Raw genomic sequence first — 20,984 nt, 5'->3', positions numbered from 1 at the left:
TTCCTAATGGTCCTCTCAGGGCCCATGGCTTTAAAACGCATTTATACTATGATGATTCAGTAGAGTTGCAGGATACAAAGTCAACACACAAAAAATCAGTTGCATTTCTATACAATGAACAATCTAAAGGGGAAATTAAGAAAATAATCCCATTTACAATAGCATAAAAGAACAAAACAGGGACTTCCCTTGTGGTCCCAATGCAGGGGACCCCGGGTTTGATCCCTGGTCAGGGAACTAGATCCCGCATGTCACAACTAAGACCCGATGCAGCCAAATAAATAAATAAATATTTTTAAAAAAACTGTTACTCCTGTTACGTTGTTAAAAAACAAAAAGCAAAAAGAACAAAATACTTAAAAATAAACTTAACCAAGGAGGCAAGTTGTACATCGAAAACTACAAAACTCTGTTGAAAGAAATTAAAGAAAACACAAATAAATGGAAAGACAACTTGTGTTCATGGGTTTGAAGACTTAATGCTGTTAAAATGTATATACTACCCAACATGATCTACAGATTCAATGCAATCCCTCAACCTCCCAGTGGCATTTTTTACAGAAAAATAGCAAACAATCCTAAAATTCATTTGGAACCACAAAGGACTCTGAATAGCCAAAATAATATTGAGAAAAAAGAACAAAGCAGGAGGACTCACTTTCTTGTTTTAAAACATATTACAAAGCTACAGTAATCAAAACAGCATGGTACTGGCATAAATATAGACATAGACAAATGGAACAGAATAAAGCCATGCACATACAGCCAACTGATCTTTGACAAGAGTGTCACGATGGGGAAAATACACTATGGGGAAAAGACAATCTCTTCCACAAATGGTGTTGGAAAACTGGATAGCTACATGCAAAAGAACAAAGCTGGACCCTTATATTACACCATACAAAAATCAACTCAAAATGGATTAAAGACTTAAATGTAAGAACTGAAGCTGCAGAACTCCTAGATGAAAACATAGGAGAAAAGCTACCTGAAACTGGTCTTAGCAAAGATATCTTGGATATGACACCAAAAGCACAGGCAACAAAAGCAAAAATGGACAAGTGGGATGATATCAAACTAAAAAAATTCTACACAGCAAAGGAAGCCAGCAACAAAATACAAAGGCAACCTACTGAATGGGAGCAAATATGTGCCTATCATTTGTCTGATAAGGGGTCAATATCCAAAATATATAAAGAACTCATATAACTTAACAGCAAAAAACCCAAACAATCTGATTAAAAATGGGCGGAGGATCTGAATAGACATCCTTCCAAAGAAGATATACAGATAGCCAACAAGTACATGAAAAGGTTCTCAACATCAGTGATCATCAGGGAAATGCAATAAAAACCACAATGAGATATCATCTTACACATGTTAGAATTGCTATCATCAAAAAGAAAAGAAATAACAAGTGTTGGCAAGGAGAAAAGGGAGAGAAAGGGGAACCCTTGTGCACTGTTGGTGGGAATGTAAATTGGTGCAGCCACTATGGAAAACAGTATGGAGGTCCCTCAAAAAATTAAAAATAGAACTACCATATGATCCAGCAATTCCAGTTCTGGGTATTTATCTGAAGGAAATGAAAACACTAACTTGAAGAGATATACACACCCCCAGGTTCACTGAAGCATCATTTGCAATAGTCAAGATATGGAAGCAACTTAAGTGTCCAGTGATGGATGAGTGGATAAAGAAATTGTGCTATATACTTACAATGGAATATTATTCAGCCATAAAAAAGAAGGAAATCCTGCAATTTGTGACAACATGGATGGGACTTTGAGGGCATTATGCTAAGTGAAATAAATCAGTCAGGGAAAGACAAATGCTGTATGATCTCACTTATATGTAGTATCTTAAAAAAAACCTCAATTAATAGATACAGAAAACAGATTGGTGGTTTGGTGGTTGCCAGAGGTGGGCAAAGGGTGGGAGGAGGCCAAATGGGTGAAGGCAGTAAAGTGTACAAACTTCCAGTTATAAAATAAGTTCTGGGGATGTAACATAGAGCATGGTGACTATAGTTAATAATACTGTAGTATATATTTGAAGGTTGTTAAGAGAGTAAATCCTTAAAATTTTCCCAATAAAAAAAATTTTTAACTATGTGTGGTGCTGGATGTTACTAGCCTTACTGTGATGATCATTTTGCAATGTATACCAATATCAAATCACTATGTTGTATACCTGAGACTAATATAAAGTTATATGTCAATTATATCTCAATAAAAAAATATCTTCAAATGAAAGATAACCAGCCCCCCAAAAGTTAACTTTTCATCAACATGCTGTAACAAGTGGACATCCACATGCAAAAAAAAAAAAAAAAAAGAAAAGAATCCAAACACAGACATACCCTTCACAAAAATTTACTCAAAATGGTTCACAGTTCTAAACGTAAAACACAAAACTATAAAACTCCTAAAAGATAACATAAGAGAAAACCTAAATGACTTTGGATATGGCGATGACTTTTTAGATACAACACCAAAGGCATGGATCCATGGAAGAATTAATTGATAAGCTGGACTTGATTAAAAGGAAAAACTCATACTCTACAAAAGATAACGCCAAGAGAATGAGAAGACAACCCACATACTGGGAGAAAATATTTGCAAAAGACATGTTTGATAAAGGACTATTATCCAAAATATATAAAGAACTCTTAAAATTCAACAGTAAGAAAAATAACAGCTCAACTAAAACTGGGCCAAAGACCTTATGAGAAATCTCACCAAAGAAGATGTACATACAGTAAATAAGCATATGTAACGATGTTCCACATCCTATGTCATCAAGGAAATGCAAATTAAAACAACAATGAGGGGAAATCCCTGGCGGTCTGGTTAAGACTTCATGCTTCCACTGCAGGAGGCATGAGTTCAATCTCTGGTCAGGACCCTAAGATCCCACAAGCCACATAGAACAGCCATACATACATACATACATACATACATACATACATAAAACAATGAAATACCACTGCACACGATAAGAATGGCCCAAATCCAGAACACTGATAACACCAAATGGTGGTGAGGATGTGGAGCGACAAGAACTCCCATTCATTGCTGGTAAGAATGCAAAATGCTACAGCCACTTTGGTAGACAGTTTGGAAATCTCTTACAAAACTTACAAAAGCAATGGGAATACTAGAAGATAAAAGAGAGAAAGGAGCAGAAGGACTATCTGAAGAAATAATGGCTGAGAATTTTCCAAACCACAGGTCCAGGAAGTTCAGAGAACACCAAGCAGGATACACACCCAAAACAGCACACCTAGGAATATCATAAAAATCCTTAATGTGTATGTATGCAACAACAGAGCATCAAAATACATAAGCAAAAACTGGCAGAACTGCAAGAAGAAATAGATAAATCCACTCTTACAGCTGAATACTTCAACTCACCTACACCAGTAACTGATATATCTAGCAGGTAAACAGTCAGCAAGGATACAGCTGAACTGGAGAGCACCATTAATCAACTTGATCTAACTGACATATATAGGACACTTCATCCAACAACAGCAAAATACACATTATTCTCAAGCTCACATGGAACATTTGCCAAGATAAACCACATTCTGGGTCATAAAACACACCTCAACAAAGTTAAAAGAACAAAAGTCACAGAAAGTATATGCTCTCAGATCACAATAAGATCAATAACAGAAAGATAACAGGAAAGCTAAAAATATTTGGAGATTAAACAACATATTCTAGATAGCACACTGGTCAAAGAAGAAGTCTTAAGAGAAATTTTAAAATATTTTGAATTGAATGAAAATGTAAATACAATTTATCAAAATTTATGAGATGCAGAGAAAACAGTGCTTACGGGGAAGTTTATAACATTAAATGCATGTTTTAGAAGATCTAAAATAAATAATCAAAGCTTCTACCCTAGGAAATGAGAAAAAAGAGCAAGTTAAATCCAAAGCAAGCAGGAGAAATAATAAAATTGAGATCAGAAACCAATGAAATTGAAAACAAGAGAACAAAAAGGAAAATCAACAAAGCAAAAAGCGGGTTATTTAAAAAAGAAACAAACCAAAATGGATAAACATTTGTCTGCTCAGGCTGCCATAACAAAATACCACAAACTGTGTTAAACAACAGGAATTTATTTTTCATAATTCTGGAGGCAGGGAAGTCCAAGGGCAAGGTGCTGACTGATTTGGTCCCTGGTGAGACTTGCAGATTGGCCCCCTTCTGTGTCCTCACATAGCACAGAAGGAAGAGCTCTGGTGTCTCTTCCTCTTCTTACAAGGGCACCACCTCTACAGGATTAGGGCCTCACCCTAATGACATCATTTAACTTTTTATCGCCTCTTCACAGATCTTATCTATAAATATAGTCACTTGGGAACTGGGGCTTCAACATATAAATTTTGGGGACACAAACAAATTCAGTCTATAACCAGGCTAACCAAGAAAAAAGGAGAGAATACACAGATATTAGAAATAAGAGACTATCATTATTGATCCCATGGACATTAAAAGGATAATAAAGGAGTAATAAGAACTCTATGCTCACAAATTTCTTAACTTAGATGAAATGGACCAATTTCTTGGTCTACCAAATCTCACACAAACAGATGTAGGTAATATGAGTAGAACCATGTATGTTAGGGAAACTGAATCAATAATAATCTTCCAAAACAAAGCACCAGGCCCAGTTGGGTTCACTGGTGAATTCTACTGAATATTTCAAGAAGAAATTATACCAATTCTCTACAATCTCTTTCAGAGGATAGAAGCAGAGGGAATACTTCCTAACTCATTTTATAAAGATAGCATTACACCTTTATACCCAAAACAAAGACATCAGAAGAAAGGGAAACTACAGATCAGTATCTCTCATGAACACAGATGCAAAAATCCTTAACAAAATATTAGCAAGCTGACTCCATCAATGTACAAAAAAATTATACACCATGACTAAATGAATTTTATCCCAGGCATGGAAGGCTGATTCAACATTTGAAAATTAATGAATGAAATCCATCACAACAGGTTAAAGAAGAAAAATCAGATGATCATATCATTAGGTATAGAAAAAACATAAGAAAAAGTCAACATTCATTCATGATAAAAACTCTCAGACCTGGAATAGAGGGGAACTTCCTCAACTTGATAAAGAACACCTACAAAAAAACCTACAGCTAACATTATGCTTAATGGGGAAGAACAAGATTCCTTCCCTATAAGATCAAGAACAAGGCAAGAATGTCCCTTCTCACCACTACTACTCAACACTGTACTAGAAGTCCTAACGAATACAATAAGACAGAAAAAGGAAATACAAGGCATAGATTAAAAGAGAAATAAAACTGCCTTTAATCAAAGATGACATGCTTGTCTATGTGGAAAATGCCAAAGAATCAAGCAAAAAACTCCAAAACCCTGGAACCAATCAATGATTATAGCAATGTTGCAGGATATAAGGTTAATATACAAAAGTCACTTCCTTTCCTATACAGCAGCAATGAGTAATTGGGATTTAAAATTAAAAACACAATACCATTTACATTAGCACCAAAAAAAGAAGTACTTAAGAATAAGTCTAACAATATATGTACAAGAACTGCAAGAAGAAAACTGCAAAACTGATGAAAGAAATCAACATCTAAATAATTGGAGAGATATTCCAATTTCATGCATAGGAATACTCAGCACTGTTAAGATGTCAGTGCTTCCCAACTTGATCTATGGATTCAATACAATTTCAGTCAAAATTCCAGCAAGTTATTTTTTGGGGGCAACAGTGACAAATAGATTCTAAAATTTATAGAGAAGGGCAAAAGACTCAAAGCAGCCAATGCAGCACTGAAGAAAAATGAAGTCAGAGACCTGACACTTCACGACTTCAAGATTTACTTATAAAGCAGCCATAATCAAGACAGTATGGTATTGGTGAAGAAACAGACAAATAGATAATGGAACAGAATACAGAGCCCAGAAATAGACCCACACAAATATAGTCAACTGTTCTTTTATGAAGGAGCAAAGACAATTCAATGGAGAAAGGACAGTCTTTTCAACAGATGGTACTGGAACAAATAGATATCCACATATCCACATGAAAAAAAATAAATCTAGACACTGATCTTATTTATATCTTTCACAAAAATTAACTCAAAATGATCACAGATCTAAATGTAAAATGCAAAACTATAATATTTCTAGAAGATAACATAAGAGGAAGTCTAGGTGACCTTGGATTTGGTGATGATTTTTAGATACAATACCAAACACACAATGAAAGGACAAAATTGATAAGCTGGACTTTATTAAAATGAAAAACTGGGGCTCTCAAGGTGGCTGGTTGGTGCCTTGAGTAGCTCATACCAGCAGCAGTGGTGGAACTTGTTGCTGGTGCCAGCCACCCCTAGAGTGGCTTAAAAAAAGAAATAAAAGAAAACAAAAACAAAATCTTCTGTTCTGAAAAAGACACTGTCAAGAAAATGGAAAGACAAGCTGCAGACTGGGAGAAAATATTTGAAAATCACATTATCTCTCTGATAAAGGACCTGTATCTGAAATATACAAAGAGCTCTTAAAACTCAACGATAAGGGCTTCCCTGGTGGCGCAGTGGTTAAGAATCCGCCTGCCAATGCAGGGGACACGGGTTCGAGTCCTGGTCTGGGAAGATCCCACATGCCGCGGAGCAACTAAGTCCGTGTACCACAACTACTGCGCCTGCACTCTACAGCCCGTGAGCCACAACTACTGAAGCCCAAGTGCCTGGAGCCCATGCTCAGCAACAAGGGAAGCCACCCAATGAGAAGTCCGTGCACCGCAACGAAGAGTAGCCCCTGCTCACTGCAACTAGAGAAAAGCCCGTTTGCAGCAACAAAGACCCAACACAGCCAAAAATAAAAATAAATAAATTTATTTTAAAAAAAACCCTCAACAATAAAAAAATGAACAACCCAATTAAAAAATAGGCAAAAGATCTGAACAGACATCTCACCAAAGAAGATATATGAATGGTAAATAAGTACATGAAAAGGTGCTCAACATCCTATGTCATCAGGGAATTGCAAATGAAAACAACGAGATATCATAACATACCTATTAGGAAGGCTAAAATCGAGAAAACCGACAACACCAAATGCTGACAAGGATGTACAGCAACAAGAACTCTCATTCATTGTTCGTGAGAATAAAAATGGTACAGCCTCTGTGGAAGACAATTTGGGGGTTTCTTACAAAGCTAAACATAGTCTTACCATACACTCCAGCAACTGTGCTCCTCGGTATATTTACCTAAATGAGTTGAAACCCTATGTCTACACAAAAACCTCCACACGGATGTCTACAGCAGCTTTATTCATAATTGCCAAAACGTGGCAGCCACAGAGATGCTCTTCAGTAGATGAATGGATAAACTGTGGTATATCCAGATAATGGAATATTATTCAGCACTGAAAAGAAATGAGCTATCAGGCCATGAAAAGACAGGATGGAATCTAAAATGCATACTGCTTAGTGAAAGAAGTCGATCTGAAAAGGCCACATACTGTCTAACTCCAAGTACATGACATTTGGAAAAGGTAAAACTACAGAGACAATAAAAAAAATCAGTGGTTACCAGAGGTTTGGGTGATGGGGAGGAAAGAGAGATGAGTAGATGGAGCAAAGGGAATTTTTAGACAGTAAAACTACTTTGGATGACATTATGCATTTGTAAACAAACAGAGCAAAACAAAAAACTCTCAATACATTGCTTCATTCACTAGAGAAAGAACCAGAGAAATAACGTTTTGCATGAGAAACAGCTTGTTGGTTAATACAGATGTGCACACCCACTTTTCTAGGTCCCTACCGGTCTACCCCCTTGCATCCCTGCTCACCTGCATGTGGCCCTGTGTGAAAAGGCACTTGCTCAGATGGTGAGGGTACAGGGAACGGAAAGCACAGGTTATTCTGGCTGCTGGGCTGCTCACTCCGACCCCCTGTCATCCTGTGCTCCCACACTGGACCCTGAACACATCTGATTCAGCCTGTTATGTGTAGCGACTTCTACCCATACAATCCTTGCAAAGTTATAATCCTTGATTCCAGTTCTTCAATTGTATTAATCTCCTATAGCTACATAACAAATTACCACAAATTTAGCATGTAACACAAATTTATCTCACAGTTCCCAGGGGTCTGGGGTCTGGGTATGGGTTAGTGGGGTCTCCACTCAGTGTCACGAGGCTGAAATCAAGATGTCGGCTGGGATGCAATCTCATCTAAGACTCAGGGTCCTCTTCCAGGTTCCCTGGTATCTGGCAGAGTTCAGTTCCTTATGACGGAAGGACTGAGGCCCTCAGCTCCTAGATGCTGCACACTACTTCTTGCCACGTGGCCTCCACAAGATGGCAGGTAAACAGGAGAATATCTCAGCTGCTTTGAATCTCTGAGCCCAGTCCTTTTTTTTTTTTTTTTTTTTTTGTGGTACGTGGGCCTCTCACTGTTGTGGCCTCTCCCGTTGCAGAGCACAGGCTCCGGACGTGCAGGCTCAGCGGCCATGGCTCATGGGCCCCGCCGCTCCGCAGCATGTGGGATCTTCCCGGACCGGGGCACGAACCCGTGTCCCCTGCATCGGCAGGCGGACTCTCAACCACTGCGCCACCAGGGAAGCCCTGCCCAGTCCTTTTTAAAGCCTGATCTACTTACATCAGGTCCAATCTGGATAAGTCCTTTTATTATCTGCAAAATTCTTCATCTCTGTCATATGACATCCTAATCACGGCAGGCAGCTCCATCACCCTCACTGTCCTGCCCACGCTCAAGGCGAGGGGATCATACAGGTGTACACCAGAGGCAGGAATTTCGGGGGCCATCTCAGAATTCTGGCTATCTCATGGGTAAGTCATCCTGATGAAACTAACATCAGATTAATTCTCCTAGATCAAGTGATTCACCATACTACCTTCTCTCAAAATAGCCTTCAACAGTTCTGCAAAACATAGAGATAACTCTAAATACGTTAACTGGATACTCAAGGCCTTTCTCAACCATGTCCCAGGAGACAATTGAAACCTCCACTCTGACAACCCCTCACGGATAAGCCTTCAGCCACAGCCTCTGCCTGCCCCCTTCCTCCTTGTGTTCTCTGTACCTGCGTTCCTAGTTGCACTCTTCCTTCAGACCTAATCCACCCCTCCCCTCCTCCTCCTTATTCAAACCTGTACATCCTTTAACATGCTGCACCAACACCTGTATAAAACCTTTCCTGACCCTTTGGATTCACATCAAGCTTATCTTTATTTGAATTTGTCCTAAAGTACAGTGGTGGGTTACAAAAAATGACGATAAACTTCTCGTCCCTGGATACACACCCTTTGCAACGCAACTCTGCCACTCACCTCATCAAGAGATGGGCTGTCTTTATCTACCTTCTGACACTGTGCTGGGCCCTGTGAATGTTTTTAGCCAATGGGACATTAGCAAACATGATGCAAGCAGACACTTAAGAAGCATCTGTGCACTGGCCTTGCCCTCTTGCTGTCTTGGGAACTCTGCTACCTCCACCAGGTGACTGAGGCTGGACTAATCTCCCAGATGAGGGACAAGTGGCCAAGTTATCCCTGTGGCCCCAACTGACACTGGGCCAACCACCTGTCACGTGACAAATAATAAATGTCTGGTGTTTTAAGTCATGGGGCTTTGTAGCAAACTACTCACTCCTTAAGAAAATAAAAGATTCAAGGGCCTCCTTTTCAACATTTCTTTTGTGCAGCTTCATTGTAGTAAGCGTTCTTCTGAGAAGAGTTAATTGCAGCTTGCAATGGAGGGTCAGCTCATGTGCATGAATCACATGCTCAATATCTGGAGGTAGCCATGGGAGCAGGCCATGAAGCTTCTCAAAGTCACTTGGCCTTTAAAGGTGGAAGCAACCCCAGTGTCCATCAACAGATGAGTGGATAAACAAAATGTGGTTTATCCATACATTGGACTATGATTCAGCCATAAAAATAAATGAAGTTCTGAAACATGCCATAACACGGATGCACTAGGGAACCAAAATATTCGTGTGAGTCGCTTTCTCAAGAGACTCATTTTATTGTGTCCTGGAACCAGAGTGCAGTATCTCCCAGGTGTGTCTGAAGTCATCATCATTACTCTCATCAAATCAGAGGTTCCAGTTTCCTGTTCAAATCCTTCTGTGTGTCTTCCTTTGTCCCACCTCTTCACCTTTGTTAACTAAAATCCCTTCTAGTAATTTCTCTTCAGGCCCTCAACAGATCCTAAAGTAAACTGAGAACCTCTGAGGTCAGAGCGGTACTCTGTAAGTACGAAGTCACAGGCTCAGGTTAATAATCAACCCTCTGAGCAAAGAAGAAGAGCAAATGCTAGAGAGGAAAGAAGAGAATGCAGGCCCCTCAAGAGCAGTGGGGAGTCGGCAAGTTAGCCAGCACCATTTAAAACCAGCATCAACCTATGCCTGGGGAGGACTTTCACCACAGAAAATCAACAGACTCAAATTTGGTAACACGGACACAGAAAACCACCACTGCCGACTGACCTTTCATTCTGGGGGCATTCTATTAAAACAAACTTTCAAAAATTCCCCAAATGCCCCTATTTTCCAACAACTTTTGGAAAACTATATCCCAACATTTCAAGGAGCTTGGTTTTAGGGTCACAGGAAACAGTCATTCACATAGGAGAACAGGAGATAGAAGGTTCTTAATTCTATACACACTCAACTTTTTTCATCTCAGAAAAGGACTGAGTCCTGGGTAAGTACACTAGTCCTCCAGTTAGCCTACCAAAATACTAACTTGTCCAATGAACTATAAAAAGAAGCCTGCAAATACAAACCTAAAATAGAAACATTCTCTTTTTAGTAATAAAGTTTCTAATGATGTATTAATAGTATGTAATACCCGTACTTCCTTGATGAGAGAGAAGTATTATTACTAGAAAAACCCATCTGGCTTGCCTCTGCAATAAAGCCAGCCTCCCAAGGACAAGAACCACGTTGGTTCTTCCATCCACGGCGCAAATACTTTGTACTTGGATGCTCTTAATAAGTATGTCTTGAACATCAGTTTGGAGGCAATCAGACTATAAATTAAACTTTTCACCATAAGTAGGTAATGAGTGGTAAGAGGCAATATATTTTATTAAAAGGTTCAATGGTGCTTTAAAAAGAACATGCACCCATGCATACAAGAACACCCGCCTGGCTTTCCACTGTTGCTGGGACTGCTGGAAAGACACAGACAGATGGTATCATAGTGTAACAACATTCTGGGGGTGGGGTGGGGTCGGCGAGGCTGGGTGGAGGGTCAGCCCCCATGGCCTATGTGCCACTCCTATGCCCCTGGCCTTGGTATCCTCAGTTTAAAAGGTGAGCTCTACCTCGGGTTGTGTACTTAAGTTCCTTGTATCCCTAAGAGATTTGATGCTATTTGTGCTACTTTTATTGCAGAATTGGTTCTCAACAGTTTCCATGTTTTCTACAATTCCACTATCTCCGATCAACAGTAAAAAATCATATATGAGCTTTTATGACTTGGATATTATAAGTGTTCAAAATATATAGCACCGATGTTCCTATTTACCCTTAAAGACTCCAATGTCCTCACTTTTACCTTCAGAAAATGACAGCTGCCTTAGATATACAATTACAAAAACTTATTAATGCATATTTAATTGTACGACGAAAATGACACTCTGGCAAGGGATAGAAGGATTAAGCAAATTAATTAGATACAAAGTTCTTAGTCTCAAAAGCTGAATTCCTAGGAAGTTTAAGTGTTTGTCACCTGTGTTACTACAACTCCAAAATGACTGACTTTCCAAAAGGATGGCAGGTAGGGGGTGGGGGGAATGACTTATGAATTAACCAGGGATTCTTTAGATATAATTATAAACTGCCAATCACCATGATTTCAATGATATTCAGGCTTTTAAAGTTACTTCATAAAAAAAAAAAAGAAAAGAAGAAAAGAAATTAGTCCTTATCTAAAAGACTATTTATGAGACTTAAGGAACTTATATACATTCATGGCTGAGTGTTCAATAATATACTCCCAGTGGAATGGTCTCTAAAAATGTCTATAACTAAAAACAGAACAGTGAAAAAAATTGAATGGCTTACTCTCTTGTTGGCGAGTTAGTGGAGGATTCCTTTTTTGAATCTGGAGAGCTTAGGGTTTGCAAAATACAATTATGTTTTTCAGTGGACGGGGCGTCTCTTTCTTGCTTGGAGCAAATTAAATTTAAGGCCTCTATTCCATCTTCTTCCTCCACCGTGTCACCTGGACTTGGCTGTGGATCTGGACTCCTTAAAATCAGATCCTCTTCACTTACAGAAACTGTGAGGTCACTGCTGCTGCTCTCACTCTCCTCCTCCTGCTCTTCCCACATTTTTCTGCAGGGCTCCTGTGCCTCTGGGTCCCAGTGAGGAGGATGATCTGTAACGGGGATATGAACAGATTACTGATCACTGACTTCAGGCGGCAGGAAGGGGTGAGACGTCCTACCTCCCAGAGCAGAGCTGCTCATCTGTTAGAGACATGTATAAACAATCCACAGCGAACTACAGTATTTTAAGACCCATGAAAAATATTTTAAAAATATCACAGTGGGTTTAAAAATCAGAGAATTTGCTTGCAAAAATATTTCCATGTACATAGTTAAAGAACTCATTAGAATGGAATTTGTTGGCAAAGTCACTACTTTGTTTTTTGACAGATACAATTAGACAGTATTTTGTATTCTTACATAAGACCATCACCACCCAAAAAACTAAATACCAACAAAAATCAGCAAACCATTTCAGCCTCTCACCCCACCTGAGGAAGCTTCCCAGGCAGGATGCTTCTCTTGAGAACACTCGTTTTCAGATGCACTGTATTCTGAGCCTGACGGCAGAGAGACTGGCGGTCTGGCTCTTTCTTCCTCGACTTCAATATGCTCCCGTGTCAGTATTTCTCCCTCTGATCCCTCTGATCTGCTGGAACTGTCACACTTTAAATCAGTGGTTCTGTTCTCTGGACTTAATCTCTCCTGTAACGGGGAATGGAGTTCGGCAGACTTTCTGCCTTCAGATAAATTACTCTTGCCCTGACGTGCGTTGCTTCCTATCTCCGAGCAATGAGTTTGTTCCTCCTCAGACAACGCGCTGGCTGTGACTGGCATTTTCTCACCCATCTGAAGAGATGTCTTTCCATCTATTCTGTCAGACTTATTTAAGCACTGTGTGTCACTATGAATTTGTACTACATAGCTGTCTGTCACATTACTGCTCCGGGCTGTCTGCTGGTGTGAATGTGGGTCAGGAATTGAAAAGTTCTTTGTGGGTTGGGGAGATTTCTGCTCTGTACTGAAATCTCCAACGCCTGAGACGGCTGACATTTGGCGGCCCATAAAGATTGTTGCTGGTTGATACAATCCTCTTGACGCGGTGGTCCCTGAGTTAATTTCTGCCGGCATTACAACCTGTACCACCAAAAGACATGAAAGTTAAACAGGTTGTGTATGAACAATGAGGTTATTTAGGTTGTTTTCAGAAATGAAATTAGGTCAGGAAGCAGGACCAATGAAAGCAACACCTGCCATGTTCTATAAACCTCATGGCTTCCTACAAAATGAATGACCAAAAAACAGTACAGTCCACACTATTTAATTGTAGTAACAATATTGGTTCACAAAGCAAATACGGTCAGGGAACTATGGAATCTGTATTTTTCAAAAAGAGATACATAAATTGCATTGTACAGCTATGTAAATGTATTTAATGCCACTGAACTGTACACTCAAACATGGTTAAAATGGTAAATTTTCTGTTATGTATATTTTACCACAATTAAAAAAATAAACTTTGAGTTCTAACCACTTTCCACAGAGAAGTGGATTTGATGAAGCTAGAGAGGTACTTGAACAAAAAAAAGTGGATATATAAAGGACTATTGGGGGTTTCAAAACTCTATTTCTAGTAGTGTGTGTAATATTAAAAAACTTCCAATAATCAGATATTCAAGATTGCATTAAAAGATAATGCATATGTGCAAAATAATCTAATTTCCTGTCAAACTGAAAATAACAGCAGTTTTTTCCTGAACAACTTCAAGTAATTTTAAAGACATTTAAAGCAATTTAAATTCACTGGCATGTCTATGGGGAGTATGAGCATTGTCTCTTCCTTAAAAAGAGAGAGAGGAGGGGACAAGGGTGGGATGGGAAAGAGAAACAGAAGCAACTGGTTCAGCGGCTTGATCAAGGACACACAATGGGAAGCAGAACTGGAAGTAACAATCATAAAGCCTTGAAGAAGTTAAGTGTTTTTCTTCCAAAGGGACCAAAGCATCTCCACATACGTAACAGCATTTAGTCCACAGAGCACTATAGATTGATGGGGAGATGCATCTGCACCCCTCCTCTGCAGATGGAAAAACTGAGGCCAAAATTTTCAGAGAAAATGTCATTCACATAGCTGAAACAGAATCTAGGTCTTACTTCTCTTCAAACATACTGTCTCTTCTATTTCTAAAGATAAAACAAACAACTTTGAAGCAAAAACAAATGAAAAGGGATGTCAGAGAAATGGCGGAATAAGGACCTCTCAAAATTCTCTGCTCTGTAAAAGAAACAATAACAGTAGAAAACATCTTCAGAATAACTTTTCAGAACTCTGGAAATTAACCAAAGGCTTGCAGCAATCTGAGAAACATTTATTCAAGAAAAGTAACTGAATCTTGGTAAGAACAGCATTATTTCACGGTGTTTTAACTTGCCCTATTCGCATTTCCCCCTCCTCCAGTCTGCAGTAACCTTGAAAATCAGCAGCCTGTAATCACAGCCTGTAAACCAGCACCCTTATAGACACTGAAAGGAGTAGAAAAGGATTGGAACTCTTTCAAAGCCCCATTCTCAGAGAACTGCCATTATTTGACCTGTCTAGTAGCTCCCTGGAAGACCACCCTCACAAGACTGTCTTTATTTGACCTGACTTGGAGCTGACACAGCACGAACAGCCTTTCCCTGGGGATTATCTGTCAAAAATAAGCAGAGGCAAATGTTTAACATCAAGGCTGCCTAAGGCAGTGGATAACAGTTGGGCAAACAATAGGCTAACTAAAATAACTTAAAAGGAAAAGCTGGTGAATGAACTGTCCACAGGGGGCTTTGAAAAGCTCCAGCATATTCCTGGAAACCTAGACTGTGGGCATGCTCAATAAAAGTCCTGAGGGGGCGTTGGTTCTGGAAGGAGAGAGATTTGCGGCCTGTGCATGTGCAGTTTGCTGCCCGGGCTGTCCGGCTCTGGCCGTGACAGTTCGGCACCAGCACGACTTCGGTGCCAGACCCAGTTTCCCGCCACCTGACCATGCTCCTGGGAGACGCCCCACCTCACTGTCACTCGGAGTTTTGTAGGGGTCAGGCATCCAAGAGGATTGAGATTTGCTTGATACGTGGCGTGTGCGAGACTCCTGAGGACGACTCCAGAACCATGGGCCTCCAGCATCCAGGTCATTGAGATTCCACATATAAGTGACATCATATGATATTTGTCTTTGTCTGACTTACTTAATGAACTTTTAATGAATAGCATCCATGTGGCTGACAGGGTCTCGGTGCTCCGGCCGGGGGTCAGGCCTGAGCCTCTGAGGTGGAAGAGCCAAGTTTAGGACAATGGACCACCAGAGACCTCCCAGCCCCACATAATATCAATCGGTGAGAGCTCTCCCAGAGATCTCTGTCTCAACACTAAGACCCAGCTCCACTTAACTACCAGTAAGCTCCAGTGCTGGACACCCCATGCCAAACAACTAGCAAGACAGGAACACAACCCCACCCATTAGCAGAGAGGCGGCCTAAAATCATAAGTTCACCCCAAAACACACCATCGGATGAGGTCCTGCCCACCAGAACGATAAGAATCAGCCTCATCCACCAGAACACAAGCACAAGTCTCCTCCACCAGGAAGCCTACACAACCTACTGAACCAACCTTAGCCACTGGGGGCAGACACCAAAAACAACAGGAACTATGAACCTGCAGCCTGAGAAAAGGAGAGCCCAAACACAGTAAGTTAAGCAAAATAAGAAGACAGAGAAGTGTACAGCAGATGAAGGAGCAAGGTAAAAACTCCACCAGACCAAACAAATGAAGAGGAAACAGGCAGTCTACCTGAAAAACGATTCAGAGTAATGATAGTAAAGATGGAAATACAATGGAGAAAATACAAGAAACATTTAACAAGGACACAGAAGAACGAAAGAGCAAACAGTGATGAACAACACAAGAAATGAAACTAAAAATTCTCTATAAGGAATCAACAACAGAATAACTGAGGCAGAAGAACGGATAAGTGACCTGGAAGATAAAATAGTGGAAATAACTACTGTAGAGCAGAATAAAAAAAAAGAATGAAAAGGATTAAGGACAGTCTCAGAGACATCTGGGACAACACTACATGCACCAACATTCAAATTATAGGGGTCCCAGAAGAAGAAGAAAAAAAGAAAGGGAATGAGAAAATATTTGAAGAGATTATGGTTGAAAACTTCCCTAATATGGGAAAGGAAATAGTCAGTCGAGTACAGGAAGCACAGAGAGTCCCATACAGGATAAATCCAAGGAGAAACATGCCAAGCCACATATTAATCAAACTATCAAAAATTAAATACAAAGAAAAAATATTAAAAGCAGCAAGGGAAAAGCAACAAATAACATATAAGGGAATCCCCATAAGGTTAACAGCTGATCTTTCAACAGATACTCTGCAAGCCAGAAGGGAGTGGCAGGACATATTTAAAGTGATGAATGGGAAAAACCTACAACCAAGATTACTCTACACAGCAAAGATCTGATTCAGATCTGATGGAGAAATTAAAAGCTTTACAGACAAGCAAATGTTAAGAGAATTCAGCACCACCAAACCAGCTTTACAACAAATGCTAAAGGAACTTCTCTAGGCAGGAAACACAAGAGAAGGAAAAGACCTAAAATACAAACCCAAAACAATTAAGAAAATGGTAATAGGAACATACATATCAATAGTTACCTTAAATGTAAATGGATTAAATGCTTCAACCAAAAGACACAGACTGGCTGAATGGATACAGAAACAAGACCCATATATATGCTGTCTACAAGAGACCCACTTCAGACCTAGGGCACATACAGACTGAAAGTGAGGGGATGGAAAAGATATTCCATACAAATGGAAATCAAAAGAAGGCTGCAGTAGCAATACTCATATCAGACAAAATAGACTTTAAAACAAAGACTATTACAAGAGACAAAGAAGGACACTACATAATGATCAAGGGATCAATCCAAGGAGAAGATATAACAATTGTAAATATTTATGCACCCAACACAGGAGCACCTCAATACATAAGGTAAATGCTAACAGGCATAAAAGGGGAAATCGACAGTAACACAATAATAGTAGGGGACTTTAACACCCCACTTTCACCAATGGACAGATCATCCAAAATGAAAATAAATAAGGAAACACAAGTTTTAAATGACACAGTAAACAAGATGGACTTAACTGATAGTTATAGAACATTCCATCCAAAAACAACAGAATACACTTTGTTTTCAAGTGCTCATGGAACATTCTCCAGGATGGATCATATCTTGGGTCACAAATCAAGCCTTGGTAAATTTAGGAAAATTGAAATTGTATCAAGTATCTTTTCCGACCACAATGCTATGACCAGATATCAGTTACAGGAAAAAAACTGTGAAAAAAACCCAAACACATGGAGGCTAAACAATACACTACTAAATAACCAAGAGATCACTGAAGAAATCAAAGAGGAAATAAAAAATACCTAGAAACAAATGACAATGAAAACACGACGACCCAAAACCTATGGGATGCAGCAAAAGCAGTTCTAAGAGGGAAGTTTATAGCAATACAATCCTACCTCAAGAAACCGAAAACATCTCAAATAAACCACCTAACCTTACACCTAAAGCAGTCAGGGAGAGAACAAAAAACACCCCAAAGTTAGCAGAAGGAAAGAAACCAGAAAGATCAGATGAGAAATAAATGAAAAGGAAGTGAAGGAAACAAGAGCAAAGATCAACAAAGCTAAAAGCTGGTTCTCTGAGAAGATAAACAAAATTGATAAACCATTAGCCAGATTCATCAAGAAAAAAAGGGAGAAGACTCAAATCAACAGTTAGAAATGAAAAAGGAGAAGTAACAACTGACACTGCAGAAATACAAAAGATCATTAGAGATTACTACAAGCAACTATATGCCAATAAAATGGACAACCTGGAAGAAATGAACAAACTCTTAGAAAAGCACAACCTTCTGAGACTGAACCAGGAAGAAATAGAAAATATAAACAGACCAATCACAAGCACTGAAATTGAAACTGGGATTAAAAATCTTCCAACAAACAGAAGCCCAGGACCAGACGGCTTCACAGGCGAATTCTATCAAACATTTAGAGAAGAGCTAACACCTATCCTTCTCAAACTCTTCCAAAATATAGAAGAGGGAGGAACACTCCCAAACTCATTCTATGAGGCCACCAAAACCTGATACCAAAACCAGATGAATATGTCACAAAAAAAGAAAACTACAGGCCAATATCACTGATGAACATAGATGCAAAAATCCTCAACAAAACACTAGCAAACAGAATCCAACAGCACATTAAAAAGACCATACACCATGATCAAGTGGGGTTTATCCCAGGAACGCAAGGATTCTTCAATATATGCAAATCAATCAATGTATATACACCATATTAACAAACTGAAGGATAAAAACCATATGATAATCTCAATAGATGCACAAAAAGCTTTCAACAAAATTCAACACCCAGAGGCTTCCCTGGTGGCACAGTGGTTAAGAATCCACCTGCCAATGCAGAGGACACGGGTTCAAGCCCTGGTCCAGGAAGATTCCACATGCTGCGGAGCACCTAAGCCCGTGTGCCACAACTACTGAGCCTGCGCTCTAGAGCCCTCGAGCCACAACTACTGAGCCCACGTGCCACAACTACTGAAGCCCGTGTGCCTAGAGCCCGTGCTCCACAACAACAGAAGCCACTGCGATGAGAAGCCTGTGCGCCACAACGAAGAGTAGCCCCCGCTCGCCACAACTAGAGAAAACCCACGCGCAGCAACGAAGACCCAATGCAGCCAAAAATAAATAAATAAATAAACAGAAATTTATTTAAAAAAAATCCAACACCCATTTATGATAAAAGCTCTCCAGAAAGCAGGCATAGAGGGAACGTACCTCAACATAATAAAGGCCATATATGACAAACCCACAGCCAACATCGTTCTCAATGGTGAAAAACTGAAACCATTTTCACTAAAATCAGAAACTAGACAAGGTTGCCCACATTCACCACTATTATTCAACATAATTTTGGAAGTTTTAGCCATGGCAATCAGAGAAGAAAAAGAAATAAAAGGAATCCAAATTGGAAAAGAAAAAGTAAAACTGTCACTGTTTGCAGGTGACATGATACTGTACATAGAGAATCCTAAAGATGCTAAGATGCTACCAGAAAACCACTAGAGCTAATCAATGAATTTGGTAAAGTAGCAGGATACAAAATTAATGCACAGAAATCTCTTGCATTCCTATACACTAATGATATCTGAAAGAAATGATATCTGAAATATCTGAAAGAGAAATTAAGGAAACATTCCCATTTATCACTGCAACAAAAAGAATAAATACCTAGGAATAAACCTACCTAAGGAGACAAAAGACCGGTATGCACAAAACTATAAGACAGTGAAAAAAGAAATTAAAGATGATATAAACAGAGAGATATACTATGTTCTTGGATTGGAAGAATCAACATTGTGAAAATGACCATACTACACAAAGCAATCTACAGATTCAAGGCAATCCCTATCAAACTACCATTTTTCACAGGAGTAGAACAAAAAATTTCACAATTTGTATGGAAACACAAAAGACCCCAAATAGCCAAAGCGATTCTGAGGAAGAAAAATGGAGCAGGAGCACTCAGGTTCCCTGACTTCAGACTATACTACAAAACTACAGTAATCAAGACAGTATGGTACTGGCACAAAAACAGAAAGATAGATCAATGGAACAGGATAGAAAGCCCAGAGATAAACCCACGCACATATGGTCACCTTATCTTTGATAAAGGAGGTAAGAATATACAATGGAGAAAAGACAGCCTCTTCAATAAGTGGTGCTGGGAAAACTGGACAGCTACATGTAAACGAATGAAATTACAACATTCCCTAATACCATACACAAAAATAAACTCAAAATGGATTAAAGCCCTAAGTGCAAGGCCAGAACTATAAAACTCTTAGAGCAAAACATAGGCAGAACACTCTATGACATAAATCACAGCAAGATCCTTTCTGACCCACCTCCTACAGAAATGGAAATAAAAACAAAAATAAACAAATGGGACCTAATGAAACTTAAAAGCTTTTGCACAGCAAAGGAAACCATAAACAAGATGAAAAGACAACCCTCAGAATGGGAGAAAATATTTGCAAACGAAGCAACGTACAAAGGATTAGTCTCCAAAATATATAAAGAGTTCATGCAGCTCAATATAAAAAAAGCAAACAACCCAATCCAAAAATGGGCAGAAGACCTAAACAGACATTTCTCCAAAGAAGACATACAGATTGCCAACAAACGCATGAAAGGATGCTCAACATCACTAATCATTAGAGAAATGCAAACCAAAACTACAATTAGTTATCACCTCACACCAGTCAGAATGGCCATTATCCAAAAATCTACAAACAATAAATGCTGGAGAGGGTGTGGAGAAAAGAGAACCCTCTTGCACTGTTGGTGGGAATGTAAATTGACACAGCCAGTATGGAGAACAGTACGGAGGTTCCTTAAAAAACTAAAAATAGAATTACCATATGACCCAGCAATCCCACTACTGGGCATATACCCAGAGAAAATCATAATTCAAAAAGACACATGCACCCCAATGTTCACTTCAGCACTATTTACAATAGCCAG

General features: G+C 39.3%; 1 protein-coding gene across 3 annotated transcripts in view; it reads right to left on the bottom strand.

Moving 5' to 3' along the window:
• KIZ (kizuna centrosomal protein) overlaps nt 1-20,984 on the bottom strand; it is a 112,942-nt gene that overhangs the window by 58,656 nt on the left and 33,302 nt on the right. For all 3 annotated transcript variants that reach the window (XM_081255958.1, XM_081255959.1, XM_081255960.1), the window contains 2 exons: nt 12,813-13,458; nt 12,116-12,431 (listed from right to left, as the gene is read on the bottom strand). In XM_081255958.1, the coding sequence (XP_081112084.1) occupies nt 12,116-12,431; nt 12,813-13,458 (962 nt within the window). The remainder of the gene's footprint in view (nt 1-12,115; nt 12,432-12,812; nt 13,459-20,984) is intronic.

This window comes from Mesoplodon bidens (assembly GCF_964165515.1).
Source record: "Mesoplodon bidens genome assembly, chromosome: 15".
Taxonomy (NCBI): domain Eukaryota; kingdom Metazoa; phylum Chordata; class Mammalia; order Artiodactyla; family Ziphiidae; genus Mesoplodon; species Mesoplodon bidens.
Note: the sequence above shows the minus strand (reverse complement) of the source record. Positions and strands in the feature narration are given on the sequence as shown.